The sequence below is a fragment of the Helianthus annuus genome, chromosome 11, assembly GCF_002127325.2.
Source record: "Helianthus annuus cultivar XRQ/B chromosome 11, HanXRQr2.0-SUNRISE, whole genome shotgun sequence".
Classification (NCBI taxonomy): Eukaryota; Viridiplantae; Streptophyta; class Magnoliopsida; order Asterales; family Asteraceae; genus Helianthus; species Helianthus annuus.
Window position 1 is genome coordinate 187,167,188 of NC_035443.2, and position 17,274 is coordinate 187,184,461.

At 39.4% G+C, this 17,274-nt stretch overlaps 1 protein-coding gene across 1 annotated transcript; it reads left to right on the top strand.

The window, feature by feature from the left end:
- Window positions 1–4,821: 4,821 nt before the first annotated feature.
- LOC118484227 lies at window positions 4,822–6,269 on the top strand. Its single transcript, XM_035980228.1, has 2 exons — window positions 4,822–5,995; window positions 6,232–6,269. Exons 1-2 carry the CDS (start codon window positions 4,822–4,824, stop codon window positions 6,267–6,269), a joined length of 1,212 nt encoding a protein of 403 aa, XP_035836121.1.
- Window positions 6,270–17,274: the final 11,005 nt, after the last annotated feature.

Here is a 17,274-nt window from a genome sequence, read left to right on the forward strand (position 1 = left end):
GTGGTTGAAGAAGAGGTATACGTCGAACAGCCCCCAGGTTTTGAAGATCCTATCCATCCCGATCGGGTTTGGTTGCTCAACAAAGCTCTATATGGTCTTCATCAAGCACCGCGAGCTTGGTATGCAACCTTATCACACTATCTGCTGGAGAACGGTTTTCGTAGAGGTCTTATCGACTGTACTCTTTTCATCAAAGAACAAGATGGAGATCTTCTTCTGGTACAGGTATACGTTGATGATATTATTTTTGGTTCTACTAATGATGTCTTGTGTAGGAATTTCGAGCGCATAATGCAGGATAAATTCAAGATGAGTGCTATGGGGGAAATGACCTTCTTCTTGGGCCTACAAGTAAAACAAACTGAGTCTGGGATATTCATCCATCAGACTAAATATGTTGGCGACATCTTGAGCCGGTTCCAGATGTCTGATGCAACGCCCATTGGTACCCCATTGCCAACAAATCACGGAATTACTCCTGACTTGAAGGGAGAAGCTGTTAGCCCCTCAAACTATCGCGCGATGATCGGATCTCTTATGTACCTCACAGCATCAAGGCCAGATATAATGTACCCAACGTGTCTGCTTGCCAAATATCAAGTTAACCCGAAGGCCTCACATCTTGCAGCTGTCAAAAGGATTTTTCGTTATTTGAAGGCTTACCCTGACACCGGTCTGTGGTACCCTAGGGATAATAACTTTGAATTGGTCGCATTCAGTGATTCTGATTTTGGCGGATGCAAAATCGACGGCAAATCCACAACGGCTGGATGTCAGTTTTTAGGAAATCGCCTAGTCACATGGCAGTGCAAGAAGCAGACATGCGTCGCTACATCAACATGCGAAGCTGAATACATTGCTGCCTCAAGTTGTTGCTCCCAAGTTCTTTGGATCCAACAACAATTGCGGGACTACGGTTTTGAATTCCTAACTACTCCTATTTACGTTGATAATTCTGCTGCTTTAGATATCACTAGAAATCCTGTGCAGCACTCAAAGACCAAACACATCGAAATCAAATATCACTTCATACGTGATTGCTTTGAGAAAAGGCTAATCGATGTTGTTAAGGTCCACACCGATGACCAACGTGCCGACTTATTTACCAAAGCATTTGACAAATCTAGATTTGACTTTTTATTATTGGTAAATGGCATTAAGGTCAAGCAAGAGTAAAACCAACATCGGAAAATCATTTTTGTAAATACCTTTGTGTTTTAAATTTATCTTAGTTTCTTGATTTTAGGGGGAGTAAATCCAAAAATCTGAAAATCCAAAAACATCGAAAAATTTTCAAAAACACAAAAACAATAGAAAAACAAAAATGAGTCTCCTGGCGAGCAAAAGAGAAAATGATAGTACATCAGTGGTCTATCCAAGCCTCTTTAAACCTTAAATGAAAAACGATAAGCAGCTCTATATAAGATGTATCGGTAGGCTCACAATCATTTTAAAGTGTGCAGGGTGATATAAATCTTAATCTGATTGAAGACCAGGTGGGAACCATTCATTGGCATATGGTCTTAGTACCGAAATTTCGTTTGATAGATTGCCGAGGTTCTGAGATATTCGGTCTTTATGCTGCTTATCATCTGGGTATCATGGTTGTATCTTTTACCGAAAAATAACGGGGACGCAAGTCTAGATCTTCCATGATACTATACATACGTGTACATATTGCATACTGCATTCGACCTCAATAAGTGATAAACAATCACATGTCCATATCAAATAAGTGATAAAATATCACATTTATCCGGGTGTCAAGTTCGTCTCTCTGCTGTACGGAAGTACTGACCTGTTCACGGACTTGCACCTTTGCCCTCATGCATTTGAAAATCAAGTTCCTCATCAATAAGTGATTATATCACATAGGGCTTGTTTTCAAATCAAAATAAGTGAGAATCTCACATCATATACGGTTAAACAGATGATAATCGGTATACTCACCGGTAAGATGAATTCTCGTGCATACCTTGATACGGGAATGTGTCGTGATGTGGATGAACACCGGTCGGTAAGTATAAATCATACTTTAACGTATCTCCTAAACATGATTACATCTGATAAGTTGAGCTTAAGTGGACAACAATACCGATAATTGTTATAGGATGCTTATCTTAATGTTAACTAACTGAACAACAAGAGTGTTTTGGCATGACCGTACACTGATATGATTCTCTTACCCTCGATACTCGCAAAAAGAATGTCTGTATATATTTATTTACTGCTTTCAGTCTTTACATTTGAAAAATTCAAAAATACCAAAAATTTTTTATTTCTACTTTATTTTCGATCGTACGATGTTGGAACTCGAGTCTTCGTTACCTGAAACCTGAACGAAAACCGAATTGACTAAATCTTCATAAACGGTCGAAATTTGCATGTTTTGAAAGTTAAAGACTAAAATTGACAAATCTATTAAACTTTCAAACTGTCGGACGGTGTTTGATTGAAACATGGTCATACGTGTGTCACTTGTTTATGTTAACTATATTCCAAGCAGTTGTTCTCATTACGCGTTTAGATTTCTTGCATGTGCAGATCCTAAAGGCAAGGAGAACATAGTCGATGACAAGCTTCGGAATGAAGACACGACGTGAAGGCACTCAAAAGATGAAGATGATCGAGTTGCCGCTGACCATCATCAACACCTCAAGGATCTCAATTCATAAAGATCAAGTATTTCACGAGCATAACTCAAGGGGGAGCTTATGTTAAGGGGGAGTTTGTCAACACACTTCCTACATGATACGGGTAGTTTGTTGATACACTCTCTGCCTTCAAGACGTGAAGACTTTGAAGATCCTCCGACATTGAAGACTTGAAAGGACATCAGAGTCTTGAAGACATGAAGATCAAAGATGATCAAGATCGAGACAAATCTGCAAACATCGAAGATCGAGACAAAGCTACAGCCAAGGGGGAGTTTGTTGGTGCACTTGTGTCTGTACTTTGTCTGTATTCAGTCACGATGTAAAACGATGTCCTTGTCAGTCCTGTAAGTTGACCAAATCAACCGTCCTCCTGGTTTGACTTGGACAAACAGTTGTATTATGGTTGTTAATGTTCTGTGTCGAAGGTTGGACAATCGAAGGATAGCTTTCATCCTTCGATGACCTCGAAAGATAGGGCACGAAGGATACTGTTGGACTTCGAAGGATATGCAATCCTTCGAAGTATATGTGGATCCTTCGATAGCTTAGTGATCGACAGATGATCTTTCGGTCAATCTGCATGATCCTTCGACCAGATCTGTTGGGCTGGGTATATAAATACCCATGCAATGTGTTCACTTAAGACAGATGCACATAGAAAGATAGAGAGACACTTGAGAGCATTCTGTCCGAAACACAGACACACACACTTTGAGAGTTTGCAAAACACATTTGTGAACATTGTGCTTGTAACCGGAACCTTCATTCGTATTAATACAAGTGGTGTTAATCGGTGAACCTTTGTGTGTTTGTGTTTATACTTGTTTCATCTCGGTTTGCTTGCTAGCTTGGATTCCGCACTCGCTAGTGGGTTTGTATAACAAGGTTTAGGTTCGTCATCCTCTGAGAGGGACCTACAACGACTTTGACCATTTTTTGCTTGTTCGGTTTGTGTTCAAACCGGTCTCAAGGATTGGAATCCAAACCGGTCCCAATCCTACGGTTTCAACGGGTAGGAACCGGTCTATGGGTTTAGAACCGGTTCTGTTTCTGTTCCAGCCTAGTGTGTAAAAAACAAGAGTTATTGGCTTTCATAAAGAAAATTGGGTTGTCTACTCTGAGGCAGGCAAGTTTTTCACTGTTCAATCGAGCTATCTTGGATACCTAGTTTTAAGAAAGTTCTTCACTGTACTTCCCCTCTCATTCACTGTGATCCTGTTTTAATAATTAAGCATGCAGTATGCACGTGGTAATATCAATTTTCAATTGTTGATATCTGAATTAACATGTGCTCATGTTTTCAGTCCGTCCGTCTGATGAGTTGATATCAGGACTTTTACCTTGTAGTTCGCTGCTTGCTCGTCAGCCTGAAAATTCGCCTAGTGACAACAAATTTATATATCTAGAAACAAAAACTCAATGTTCCAATGGACATACAAAAAAGAACGTGATCATATCTTACTTTAAGAGATTGAACGGAAGGTGAACTGTTAATTTGACAAATATGAAAAAAATTTATTATTTGACATGATGTCTTAGGTAAAAGGGCAGTCAATTCAGTATTTTTTTTTATAAATTTACTTGCGATCAAGGAAAGGTCTTAGACTATTTTGGAACAAGTCCTTAACTCAAATCTAAAATCCAGAGTCTAACAATGTATTTATATCTTGTCAATTCTCTCAAGCGGTCTGGAGTGTTGTTAGCCAATGGTGCCATCTTCAACCCATTTTCGCTTTTCACATTGGAGACCTTTTGGATTTATACAAACTGTATTGTGGGTCTAACAGAGGCAAGAAGGCAATCCATGCGGTTATGTTGACTGTTATTTGGAGCATATGGAGTCTTAGCCGATAATATGAAAGATAATATTATGTATATTTATCTAATTAAAATAGTTTTTGTAATTATCTTGTAATTAGGAATGTTTATCATCTCCTAAAATAGTGTTTAGGGTTTCTGGGTATTTGATCCCTATATAAAGGGCCCCTTGTATCATTGTTATTCATTCAATAAAAACAGCAGAGCCTTAATCGAGCTTTTATGGTATCAGAGCTACGGTTCTGATTACCCTTCTCCTTCCTTCCTTTTCCCTTCGATAACCTGCTGCCTTGTTACCATTCTCCTTCCTTCCTTTACCTTTCGATAACCTGCTGCCTTGTTCACCATGACAAAGAGCACTTCAGAAAATAAAAGCACTGATGATCAGAATCCACCGAATAATTCTGAAAACAAAACCCTCCACCCTGCGTACTCAGTCACCAACATTCAGACAAAGGTTCGTATTCTTGATGGAACCAAGGTCACCTATACGTCATGGGTGAAGCTTTTCAAACTTCACACCATGGCATATAAGGTTCTTGACCACATCGATGACACACCAGCCCCTGACGAAGCAGATCTGCAATATCCGACATGGAAAGAATTGGACGCATTGGTTTCTCAATGGATTTACAGCACACTCTCGGACGACCTCCTCACGCGTGTTCTTGACACCGATGCTACGGCTCGCACCACATGGTTGAAGTTAGAAAAAATATTCCTGAGCAACAAGCAAGCTAAGGCCGCTGCCCTCGAATCATGGTTTGTTAATCTCACCCTTGAACAGTGCAGCTCCGTCGATGATTACTGTCAGCAGTTAAAAAGCTTAGCTGATCAACTTCAAGACGTTGATCAGCCGGTTACCGAGTCCCGACTCGTCCTTAAATTGGTCCGTGGCTTATCGCCCGAATTTGATACTACAGCAGCCTTGATTAATAACCAAAAGGCTGATTGGGATTTGGCTCGTTCCATGCTTCACGATGAAGTTATCCGTCAGGAAGCCCGTACTCAGAAGACGTCTTCAGTCTTGGCCGCACCTGCTGCTCCGAACGCAAACTCTTCCTCCGCAATGGCAACACCTTCACCATCTGATGCATCTCAACAACAGCCCTACCGCAGTCATTCTTATCGTGGCCGCGGTGGTCGTGGTAATGGCAGAGGCCGCGGTGGTCGCGGTCGTGGAAACCGATCAGCCGGACCCAACAGTAACCATTGGGCCTATCAACCGAATTCTTACCCGCAATGGGTCTGGTGGACCACACCACCATATCCATACCCGACACAGTCACAATGGAGGCCCAGCACTGCTGCAACGCTACCACCTCCTGCGGCCCACTTCGCCGGTTACAATCAGCCACAGTCCCCAATGGGCTACGGTCCATTCGGCCCAATTCAGCACGGGTTTGATGCTCTCAACCCATCTGATTTAAGTGTTGCCTACAACACGTCCCAGCTTGCCTACACGGACCCGTCATCTTACTTTGACACAGGCGCCGAGCGGACCGTCTCCAACAACAAAGGTATGATCACTCACCATGATTCTTTTCCTGTTTCCACAAAAATTTTGGTAGGTAATGGCAATGTTTTACCAATTGAGGGTTCGGGCACTGGCTTTCTCCCTATCCATAACCGCACCTATATCTTACCCAATATCCTGTTTAGCCCTCAAATTATCAAAAATTTAATATCTGTTCGTCGTTTCACACGTGATAATCATGTTTCAATTGAATTTGACCCTTTTGGTTTTTCTTTGAAGGACCTCAAGACGGGCCGCCTCCTGTCGCGCCACAATAGCACGGGAGATCTTTATCCTATTACCCCACCAACACTCCCACCTCAAGCTTGCTCTCTTTCAACAGCATCTCTTCCTTGGCATGATAGACTTGGACATCCTGGATCTCAAGTTTTAGATATTCTTAGGCGTAATTCTGGTTTTTTATGTAATAAACACACTTCTAGTTTTTGCAATTCTTGTCATTTATCTAATAGTAAACGTCTTCCTTTTTATGAATCCACTTCGTTTACTTTTTCGCCTTTTGATATAATACACTGTGATTTGTGGACATCTCCAATAACTAGTAAAACCGGCTACAAATACTACATGGTCCTAATTGATAACTTCTCACACTTTATTTGGGTATATCCCCTTAAATACAAATCGGAAACCTTCCCAACTTTTGTCAAATTTCACACCCTCATCACTACTCAATTTCAACGCAAAATCAAAACCTTTCAGTGTGATTTGGGTGGTGAATTCGACAATAATGCTTTTAAAACCTTCGCTACCCAACAGGGCCTCCTATTTCGTTTTTGGTGTCCGCAAACTTCATCCCAAAATGGCCGTGCGGAAAGAATGATTCGTCGCTTAAACGATATCATTCGTGCCTTACTTATCCATGCCCATCTTCCACCCACCTTTTGGGTTGAGGCTCTACACACAGCCACCTACCTTCACAACATCCTTCCCACCAAATGCCTAAATTTCTTCACTCCCACCTTTGCCCTCTACCTCCGCCACCCTACATACGACCACCTTCGTGTGTTCGGGTGTGCTTGCTATCCAAACCATTCAGCCACCCAGCCTCATAAACTACACAGCCGATCCGTCTGGTGCATTTTTCTTGGATATCCACCGGATTTTCGCGGTTATTGGTGTTTCGATCCGACAACTGGGAAGGTTCACATATCCCGTCATGTAACTTTTGATGAACATACCTTTCCATATACTATTCCCACCACACCTAATGCCTATACTTTTCTCGATGACACTACCCCCCCGGGGTTCTCTTTCACCCGTCCACCTCAGCCATTGCCACTTCCCACACCCGCTGCTACTAACCCCACCACCTCTCCCCATTCGGTCACCCCATTTCCCATAACCTATTCTCGTCGCCCAAGACCACCACCTACAGCCCCTCCATCATCCGCCCAAGCCCAACATATCCCCACGGCCCCACCAGCCCACATACCTCCCTCGGCCCAACCTGCCTAAACCCCACCCTCGACTACGGGCCAACCCACAACCAACACTCACCCCATGACCACCCGTTCAAAAGCCAAAATTCTACATACCTCCACTACCATCTCTCCGGTTCCTAATACCTACGCAAAAGCCTTTGTCGACCCTCATTGGTTGCATGCCATGCAAACCGAATTTAGTGCGTTACAGGAAAATGACACATGGGAACTCGTTCCCCGTCCTCATGATCGTCCAGTTATCAGGTGTATGTGGCTTTTCAGACATAAATTTAAATCAGACGGTTCTCTTGAACGTTACAAAGCACGGTTGGTCGTAAATGGTAAATCGCAGACTGTTGGTATAGATTGTGAAGATACTTTTAGCCCGGTTGTTAAATCGGCAACTATCAGGACAGTACTTTCCATTGCTGTCTCTCGTTCTTGGCCCATTCATCAGTTGGATGTCAAGAACGCCTTTTTACACGGCCATTTGAATGAGACAGTCTTTATGCATCAACCGCCCGGGTTTGTTGATAGGCGGTATACTAACTATGTTTGCAGATTGAAGAAGTCCCTTTATGGACTTAAACAGGCACCGAGGGCATGGTATATGCGGTTCGCAAATTTTCTTCTTGCTCATGGGTTTCGTAGTAGTACATGCGATAATTCGCTTTTCATTTACAAAGACGGGGATAAAACATGTTACTTGCTTTTGTATGTGGACGACATTGTTCTTACGGCATCCTCTACCTCGTTGCTCAATCATATTATTTCAACACTTTCCCGGGAATTTGCTATGACAGACCTGGGTCATCTCCATCATTTTTTGGGCATCAAGGTTACTCGGGATAATAAAGGTTTATTTTTAGATCAGGCTCAGTACGCCAAGGATATTATCTCGCGCGCTCACATGACGGAGTGTAAACCATGCGCTACACCAGTTGATCTTTCGTCCAAACTAAGTGCGTCTGATGGTCCATTATTTCATGATCCTACGTTGTATCGTAGCCTTGCCGGTGCTCTTCAGTACCTTACTTTTATTCGCCCAGATATCTCTTATGCGGTTCAACAAGTCTGTCTTTTTATGCATGAACCACGGGATCCCCATTATGCTTTCTTGAAACGCATCCTCCGATACTTACAGGGGACAGTTACTTATGGGATTCGACTAACCAAGTCTACTTCACATTCTTTGGTCGCCTATTCTGATGCAGACTGGGGCGGGTGTCCTGACTCTCGACGATCTACAAGTGGGTACTCTGTGTTTCTTGGTGATAATTTAATTTCTTGGTCGTCTAAACGCCAGCCCACAATTTCCCGTTCTAGTGCTGAGGCTAGTATCGTGGCGTCGCCAATGCTGTCGCAGAAGCTACTTGGATTCGTAATTTACTTCTGGAATTGCATCTTCCACTACGGCATGCTTCGGTCGTTTACTGCGACAATGTGTCTGCTGTTTATCTTTCTGATAACCCCGTCCAACATCAACGAACGAAGCATATTGAGATCGACATTCATTTTGTACGGGAAAAAGTGCGGGTTGGCCACATACGGGTTCTTCATGTCCGGTCTTCATTGCAATACGCTGATATTTTTACCAAAGGGATTTCACGGCAGCTGTTTCAATCTTTTCGTTCCAGTTTGAGCGTCTGTCCTACGCCCGCTCGAACTGCGGGGGAGTCTTAGCCGATAATATGAAAGATAATATTATGTATATTTATCTAAAATAGTTTTTGTAATTATCTTGTAATTAGGAATGTTTATCATCTCCTAAAATAGTGTTTAGGGTTTCTGGGTATTTGATCCCTATATAAAGGGCCCCTTGTATCATTGTTATTCATTCAATAAAAACAGCAGAGCCTTAATCGAGCTTTTATGGAGGTCTAGGAACAAGGCTGTTTTCGAGGCAAAGGCTCCCACGGTTACAACGGTTATCAACAAAGCAAAATGTCTAAGTTTCCTTTGGGTCAGAAATCGATCTAAAGCTCTGGCGCTTTCATGGGAAGATTGGAAATCTTTTGATCTAAGGGGCTTAGGCTAATCGGCTGTTGTTTTTGTTTCTGTTTTTGTTGTCTGTTTTAATGTCGTTTGTTTGTTGGGTGCTTTCTTCGGGTCTGTTCTATGCCAGTTTCTTGCTGGAAGTTGAATGATATATGTTTTGTTGGTCTTTCAAAAAAAAAGGTTTCTCTAAAGTCCAAACCTTTACTTTCACATGCTTTTAATAGACTTTACAATGCGGTTTAATTAGCCGTCCATCTTTGACGCCTTGACTTTCTTCCCAATGATTCCATTTTATTAACTTTTTGTTACACTTTCTAAGCCCAACAAATTACATCACATTCATAACCCCAATCATTCTATTCATCACAACCGAGTTGATGGATCTATACGACTTCAGAAAATCAATGCCCAATAAACACATTTATTGATATAAAAAGCCAAAATTTTGTGGGCCTCATTCCAATTATTGATTTTTTTTCATTCCGATTTGCATCCTAGCCGACAAAAATGTCATGCCAATATCCAGTTTTAAACTAGGCTGAATCCTAGCCAACATATAATTGCACCATGCCGATTTATTATGGGCTCTCTACAGATTTTGCAAATCTCCCTAAAATCCGAATAATATCCATATGGAGCAGGACCAATGCAATTCACACAACTCTACCAAAATACCTAGGCTTAAAAAAGGTCTAGTAGAAAAAAAAATTTCCACTTAATCCGATTATTACAAGCTCAAAGGTGTATCACTCCCTGCTGCATTTTCCAGCCAGTTGAGTGTGACATCAAGAAAGAGAAAAACGACCGACAACAAAAGAAGTTTTAATGCAACTTAAGAAAGCATTAGCATTACAAGTAAGTTATCTCAATTATAGGGGTGAGCAGAAAACCGAAATAACTGAACCGTAACGGAAATAACCGAGAATACCGAACCAAAACAAAAAATCGACTGTTCGGTTTTTGGATTTTTAATAACCGAAAGGTTCAGTTTTTGGATAACCATTCTCAAAAACCAGAAAAACCGAACGGAACCTATAAGTTACAATAGTAGGCCTAATCCATGTATTTTTATGTTTAAGTTTAATTGTTTAAGTGTTTAACCCATGCTAGTAGAAATTATTAGTTTATTTTTGAATGTTAAGTATTTAATATAAAAATTAAATGATATTCAAAGTATTATAAAAGAAAATTTCTTAATAAAATCTTTGAAGAAACATAAAAATAGATTAGAAGGTTAGGTTTATGTGAATAATATTAATTAAAAATGTTAAATATAATAACTTAAATGTAAACATATAAGAAAGATTCTTAAATTCTAAATTATACTTTTTATTTTTTTAATCTTACATAATTTTGTTTCAAAAACTGAAATAACCGAAAAACCGAACTGAACCGGTGAAAAAACCGAAACCGAACGGTTTAAGAAACAGAAAACCAATATTTCGGTTTTAGTTTTGCGCAAAAACCGAACCGAACCAAAGCGTGCACACCCCTGCAGTGCTCAATTATATGAAACAGGTTCCTTTAAATACATTAGTATAAACCATAATTTTAACTCGTGTTTATTATAAAAGCTTATCAATGGTAATTTCTAATACTATTAATCTTTTAACGGCAAAAACAACGCACATATTAAAATTGTATTTGTCTGGATATTTTAGTTCATTGTTTTTGCATTTTATATATGTTTTAGTTTTTATATCATTATGGTAAAATACTTGAATGTTATGACATATTTATGTACTTATAAAACAACTGATGACCTAATAAATATGGTATGAAGATGCTTATATACCAGAGTATTAAATTTACCGAGTATTATATATTATGTGAACCTTTTACATCGTAAGTACCACAAAATTCATACATAATTATTTAGTTAATTAAGGTTACTAAATTAAAAGAAATAGAAAGTCATGGATGGAGGCTGCTAGATCGTATATATTTACGTATGTGTTGTTGCTCTTACATCTTATTAGATCTTACCTTCTCATTCATTTGTAACCTGTTGTTTTTATACAAATTTATACTTGATAACAGAACATGAAAACAACAATGACCAAGTTCGCTTCCTTACGAATCCCACTTGAAGATGTAGTAAAGGCCACAAACAACTTTCATGAGGATTACATTATCCAACACGATGGAATTAGTACCACATATAAAGGACGGCTCTTGTGGTCTGGAAAGGAGGTGAAGATTGCTGCACGGAGGTTTGATTGTAAGCACGTGGAAGGAGACCTCAAGTTCTTAAATGAAATTTCAGTGCTTTCTGATTTCAAACATACAAATCTGGTCTCTATCATTGGGTTCTCTGATGAGAAAGATGAAAAGATCATCATAACCACGTATGAGGCCACCGGAAGTCTCAGGCAGTATATAAACAGCCCGAACCTTACATGGAAGCAAAGATTGAGGATATGTGTAGGTCTGGCTCAGGCATTGAGTTACCTCCATTATGACGAGGGATGTGATCATGGTATTATACACTGTAACATCACTAGCGACACAATTCTATTGGATGAGAATGGGGAAGCTAAGTTATCCGGTTTTGAATTTTCCATCAAACAATCTGTAAACTATAAGGACCAGGTGGGCCCTTGTGAACACACTGGCACAATGGGGTGTGTGGACCCAGCAATTGAAAAGACGGGAGATGTGACCCACAAGTCGGACATTTACTCATTCGGTGTTGTTTTATTCGAAATATTGTGCGACAGGAACGCATTAATTCATAACGAGGCTGATAGGTCTCTAGCTCAGTTGGCCAAGCATCTTTATGAAAAGGGAACATTGCATGATATAATCCATCCTCCTCTATTAAATCAAATATTGTCTCCGCAATCACTCCTCATATACTCAAAGGTAGCGTATTCTTGCTTAAATGATGATCGAGCACACCGCCCAGATATGCACCATATTGTGGCTGAACTTGAGAAAGCATTGGAACTTCAGTTGCCATATGAAAATATTGTAAGACCCTTTTTCTATTTTATTATCTATTTTTTTGGTATTCACTATTCTTGGATGGTAATTTTTCTTTTGTTTCAGTATCTTTATTTTCTATTCTACTTGAAAGTAAGTCAAAATAGGATGGTAAAAGAATCCAAATTGAACCAAAAAACCGAAACATTAAGGATGGGTAGCATAGTATTATTTTTTGTGGGTTTGGACATGTATGGTATTAGGTGATACCGTCCAATTAACCGCACAAAATATGATATATGAATTTAAGAAATATAGTAAATAATATCTTTAAGTTGTTACAAACTTAAAATTACTAAAGAAATATAATTTTTGTTAGAAGTTTGTTTGAGTACACAATACTTTAATTCGATTTTTGGTGGGTTTATGATTGGATTATGGGTAATGGATGTCCCAACGGGTAATTTTTACCACATGACCATACGAGGTATACGCAATCCAACCTCGGTTTGAGCTCACGCATTTGTGTTGACACGCGTTTAAGTTGTGGCGCGTGTTCCCGACGTGTTGTTGGTATTGTTGGAACGCTCGGCCCCAATACGCAGTTTGACCGCGTTGTAGAGTACGTTGTGCGTCCACAATCGATGTCACTACTGCTATTTCCTTCTCTTCAGTCCAATGCACCATTTTCGACTTTTTGGTTTGGGTTTGGTGGAAGAAGAATGGGAAAAAAAAAATTTAATTTTTGGTTTGGGTGAGTATTTATAGTAAAAAATGTAATTTTTTAAAAAAATTTGAATTGACATATCTAACCACCACCCCCAACGGCTACCCCCAAACGACTACATCGAACTAGCCAATCAAAGGCAGCCATGTCACACTGCCCCCCCCCCCCCCGCCAGGCTTAATCCTCACGCCAGTGGGGCAACGCCATGGCCAACGCTAGCCTGGTATGGTCTAGCCAATGTTTTTGGCATTCTGCCGCCCCAACCCACGCCTCAGACCCCGCGGTCTAAGGGTGAGGGGACCAGGGGTACTATGCTGCCTTGCAAATTTATTATCATGCTTATTATATGCGATGGAAATTTTAATTTAATTAAACTTTACTAAAACACATGATTTGGATTCCTTTCAGACTATCATTTAATATACATAATTTAATAGTATTTAAGTATTTAACTAATTCAAAATTTGTGTTTGGGTGTTATTTACAAACTGGGTAACTATAAAAAGTTTATGGGCTTGGTAAAACGAGTTGGACCATCTTCCAAGGCCTAGTTATGACGCCTTGATGGAAAACTAGGGCACCCGAAACACAGGGAAAAGGGAATCCGAGGAGGTCGGCGCCAGCCTCACTTTAGTTGAGGTTCTGGTCTGCAACAATTGAATAACATTGAGGTGCTATACTTTGTACAGAGCAGAACCCATTTGCCTTGTACAAAATTGTAGTAGTGGCTAACTGTCAATAGATTCGAATGTCCTCTTTAGTATTTCTAAAAGGAACATAATTTCTTCTCTATTCATATTCAGTTTTGTAACTCGCTTTTTCCCTTTGTCACATATTTGCAGGAAAGGAAGTTAGGACACTTGAAGATTCGTCTTGGTGATATTAAATTAGCAACAAATAATTTCTCAGAGACATACGCAATTGCATCTATGGCTGACGAATCTACTTTGTACAGAGCAGAACTCCACTGTTTTGATAAAGAAAATTCTTCATCTGAAAAGGGGAAGAACATAGGAGAACATCCCAAGGCACACAACATTGTGGTTATAAAACGGTACCCCTCTGGAAATGAGTGGTATGGAGTAGAAGAGTTTTTTACAGAAATTGAGATGCTTACGAGTATTAAGCATCCAAACACAGTCACTTTAATTGGATTCTGTATTGAAGATTCTGAGATGATCCTTGTCATTGAGAATGTGTCTAATGGATACCTTCGGAATTATTTGATAAACGAAAATGATATGCGTATTTTGACATGGGAGAAACGTTTGAAAATCTGCATTGAAGTTGCAAACGCATTGGAGCACCTTCACTCTGGGATGGAAGACCAAAAGATGATAATACACCGTGATATATGTAGCTACAACATTTGGTTGGACGAGAACTGGAGAGCAAAGATTGATGGGTTTGGAACCTGTGTATTCTTGCTTCCAAATCAAGAAGACGAAGCTCTCTATATCCTCTGTCGTGGCAGAGGGGCCTACGTAGATCCAGAATATGAGAAAACTAAAAGGTTAAAAAGAGAATCAGATGTATATAGTTTTGGAATAGTTTTGCTTGAAATTCTATGTGGGAGGGCAGCCAGTGACCCAATTTACATGAAGGAGAGTGACGAAGGGTTGGGCCCTGTGGCAAGACATAACTTCTTCTGGACAGGAACTGTAGAAGACATGATAGATCCTATACTAAAGGAAGAAACCAGTGAATACAATTTTGTCCTAAAGAGAGGACCCAACAAGGAGTCTTTACGCACGTTCATGAAAATTGCATATCAATGTGTGGTAGAAACTCAAGATCAACGTCCGACAATGAAAGTTGTTGTCAAGGAACTGGAGAAAGCATTATCATTTCAAGTAAGTTAACGTTCCAAAACATTAATCTTTTTTATACACATGCAAAATGCTTGTTAATAGTATTCATATGTACCATAGTATTTGTACTCAAATCATTAAGTTTATATTGAAAAAACACCCTTCAATTTTTAACTTCTAGTGTTCTTGTCCTAAGCGCGTTCTTAATTATAGATGAAGTTATCAAAGCTTCTCTTTAAACTTACTCTTTTCCCTTAACTATTGATGAAGTTATTAATTCCCTGATGTAGCATCCCCAGGGGCTGCTATCCTCTAATCACAATTTTAATATTCATTTGTCTTTCTCACTATCCCAGTTGAATTCAGTGGTAAAATCTGATTATGTGGAGAGGAGAAGAGTCATGCTTCCGTAATTGAGACACAAGTAGTTGAGCTTTCCAATGAATTGAACAGTATGAACATGACTGACAATTCTGAAAAATTTGAAATTCATAACAAGGAAAATATGTTACATGACCAGACGGATGAGACGGATGACCCAGCTGAACCTGATTGTTGTAAGTTTGCTATGTTTTAAATTTTTTTAATTGATTTATCAAGTGGAGTCTTAAGCTGGTGATATGTGGGTACAGGAAAGTCAGACTCTCAGGAAGGTTGCTACACGTTCTTGGCCAAACATGTCAGAAACAAGTGCACAGATATGAAAAGGAAGCTAAGTTGCAGGCTCTTTTGGTTGGTGTATCAGGTGGGGTTGGCTGGACAGCAGTTCGCGTTGAAACTAGTCATATTTATATAGGTAATTAAGTTTAAACAGGTTGGGTGGATTCTGTAGGACTTTTTTGCATAAAAAGTTAATCTGTTTGTATTAGTGAATGTCATGTTGATGCTTCTCTAGTTCTTCATGTACTTGTTTATATTGATAATTAACTTTCTTTTAGTTTTTTTTTAAACAAGTATCTTCATAATTTTGTTGTAGGAATTTGTTTGTGCAATTAAAACTCTCAGACAACCCCGTTAATTTCATGACGTGTTTTATTTGCCATGTGTACTCGTACTGATGGTTTCTTAGGAGGTAATGGTCATGATTTAAACATAAGCATAATTAGGTAGCAAATAAAGCTTCTTTTGATTTGAGGTTTTATCCTACTAAACGATTGATCATTACTATGTTTGGAATCTTCGTTTGTGGTTTTTTTTAATCTAAATCCTATATCTCCTTTTATATCATCCTTTTAGGATGATTTATATCTCATCCTTTTAGGATGATATATATGAAATACATAGAAACTAATTTGTATAAGCAATTAATTAATGTATAGTATACAAGTCTTTTAGGTAGAGAATCACAAATTGGTTTGTAAAGCTAAACCAGTTTGGGTTGGTCAACAATAAGTCAAAACCGGTTCGGGTTCAGTCGGATTGTTGACCGGTATTTTCTACCACTACCATTCAGGTTCAAAACGATTTTGAGCATTTTTTACTGGTAAGCTCGGGTTCAAAATGACTTTGACCTTTTTGGGTTGGTCAACAATAAGTCAAAACCGCTTGTGGTTCATTCGGATTGTTGACCGGTATTTTTTACCAGTACCATTCAGGTTCAAAACGATTTTGAGCATCTTTTACTGGTACGTTCGGGTTAAAAACGACTTTGACCTTTTTTGCCTGTTCGGTTTGTGTTCAAACCGGTCTCAAGGATAGGAATCCAAACCGGTCCAATCCTACGGTTTCAACGGGTAGTAACCGGTTTATGGGTTTAGAACCGGTTCTGTCTCTGTTCCGGGTCTCGAAACATTTTTTTTGTGCACCACTACTTCTAGGAGTGCCAGTCCAGTGTGTAAAAAACAAGAGCTATTAGCTTTCACAAAGAAAATTGGGTTGTCTACTCTGTGGTAGGCAAATTTTTCACTGTTCTGTTCAATCGAGCTGTTCTTAGATACCTGATTTTGATAAAGTTCTTCACTGTGATTCTGATTCTGAATCATCACTTCTTCTCTCATTCACTGTGGTCCTGTTTTAATAATTAAGTATACATGTAAGTGTTGGCCTAATTACCTAATCTTAGGGCTGTAAACGAACCGAACGAACACGAACAAGGCCTTGTTCGTGTTCGTTCGTTAAGAATATTATGTGTTCACGAACGGTTCATGAACACTTACTGAACGAGATTTTTTGTTCGTGTTCATTCTTTAAGAAAATGAACGTGTTCATGAATGGTTCACGAACACAAACAAACACAGATAAATTCAATCGACGAAGTTCAATTGTATTTTTCGACGTGAATAACAAGAAAGAAAGGTGGAGGTAGGGTTTCCTATTTTATTTGTTTGGGTAAGAGATAAATAAGAATTAAGGAATATAAAAGGTTTAGATAAAATAAATA

Coding starts and splice junctions, on each gene's coding strand:
- LOC118484227 (XM_035980228.1), top strand. CDS start 4,822: ATGACAAAGAGCACTTCAGAAAATAAAAGCACTGATGATCAGAATCCA. Junction 5,996..6,231: donor GACCGTCTCCAACAACAAAG/GTATGATCACTC, acceptor TTTTCTTTGAAG/GACCTCAAGACGGGCCGCCT.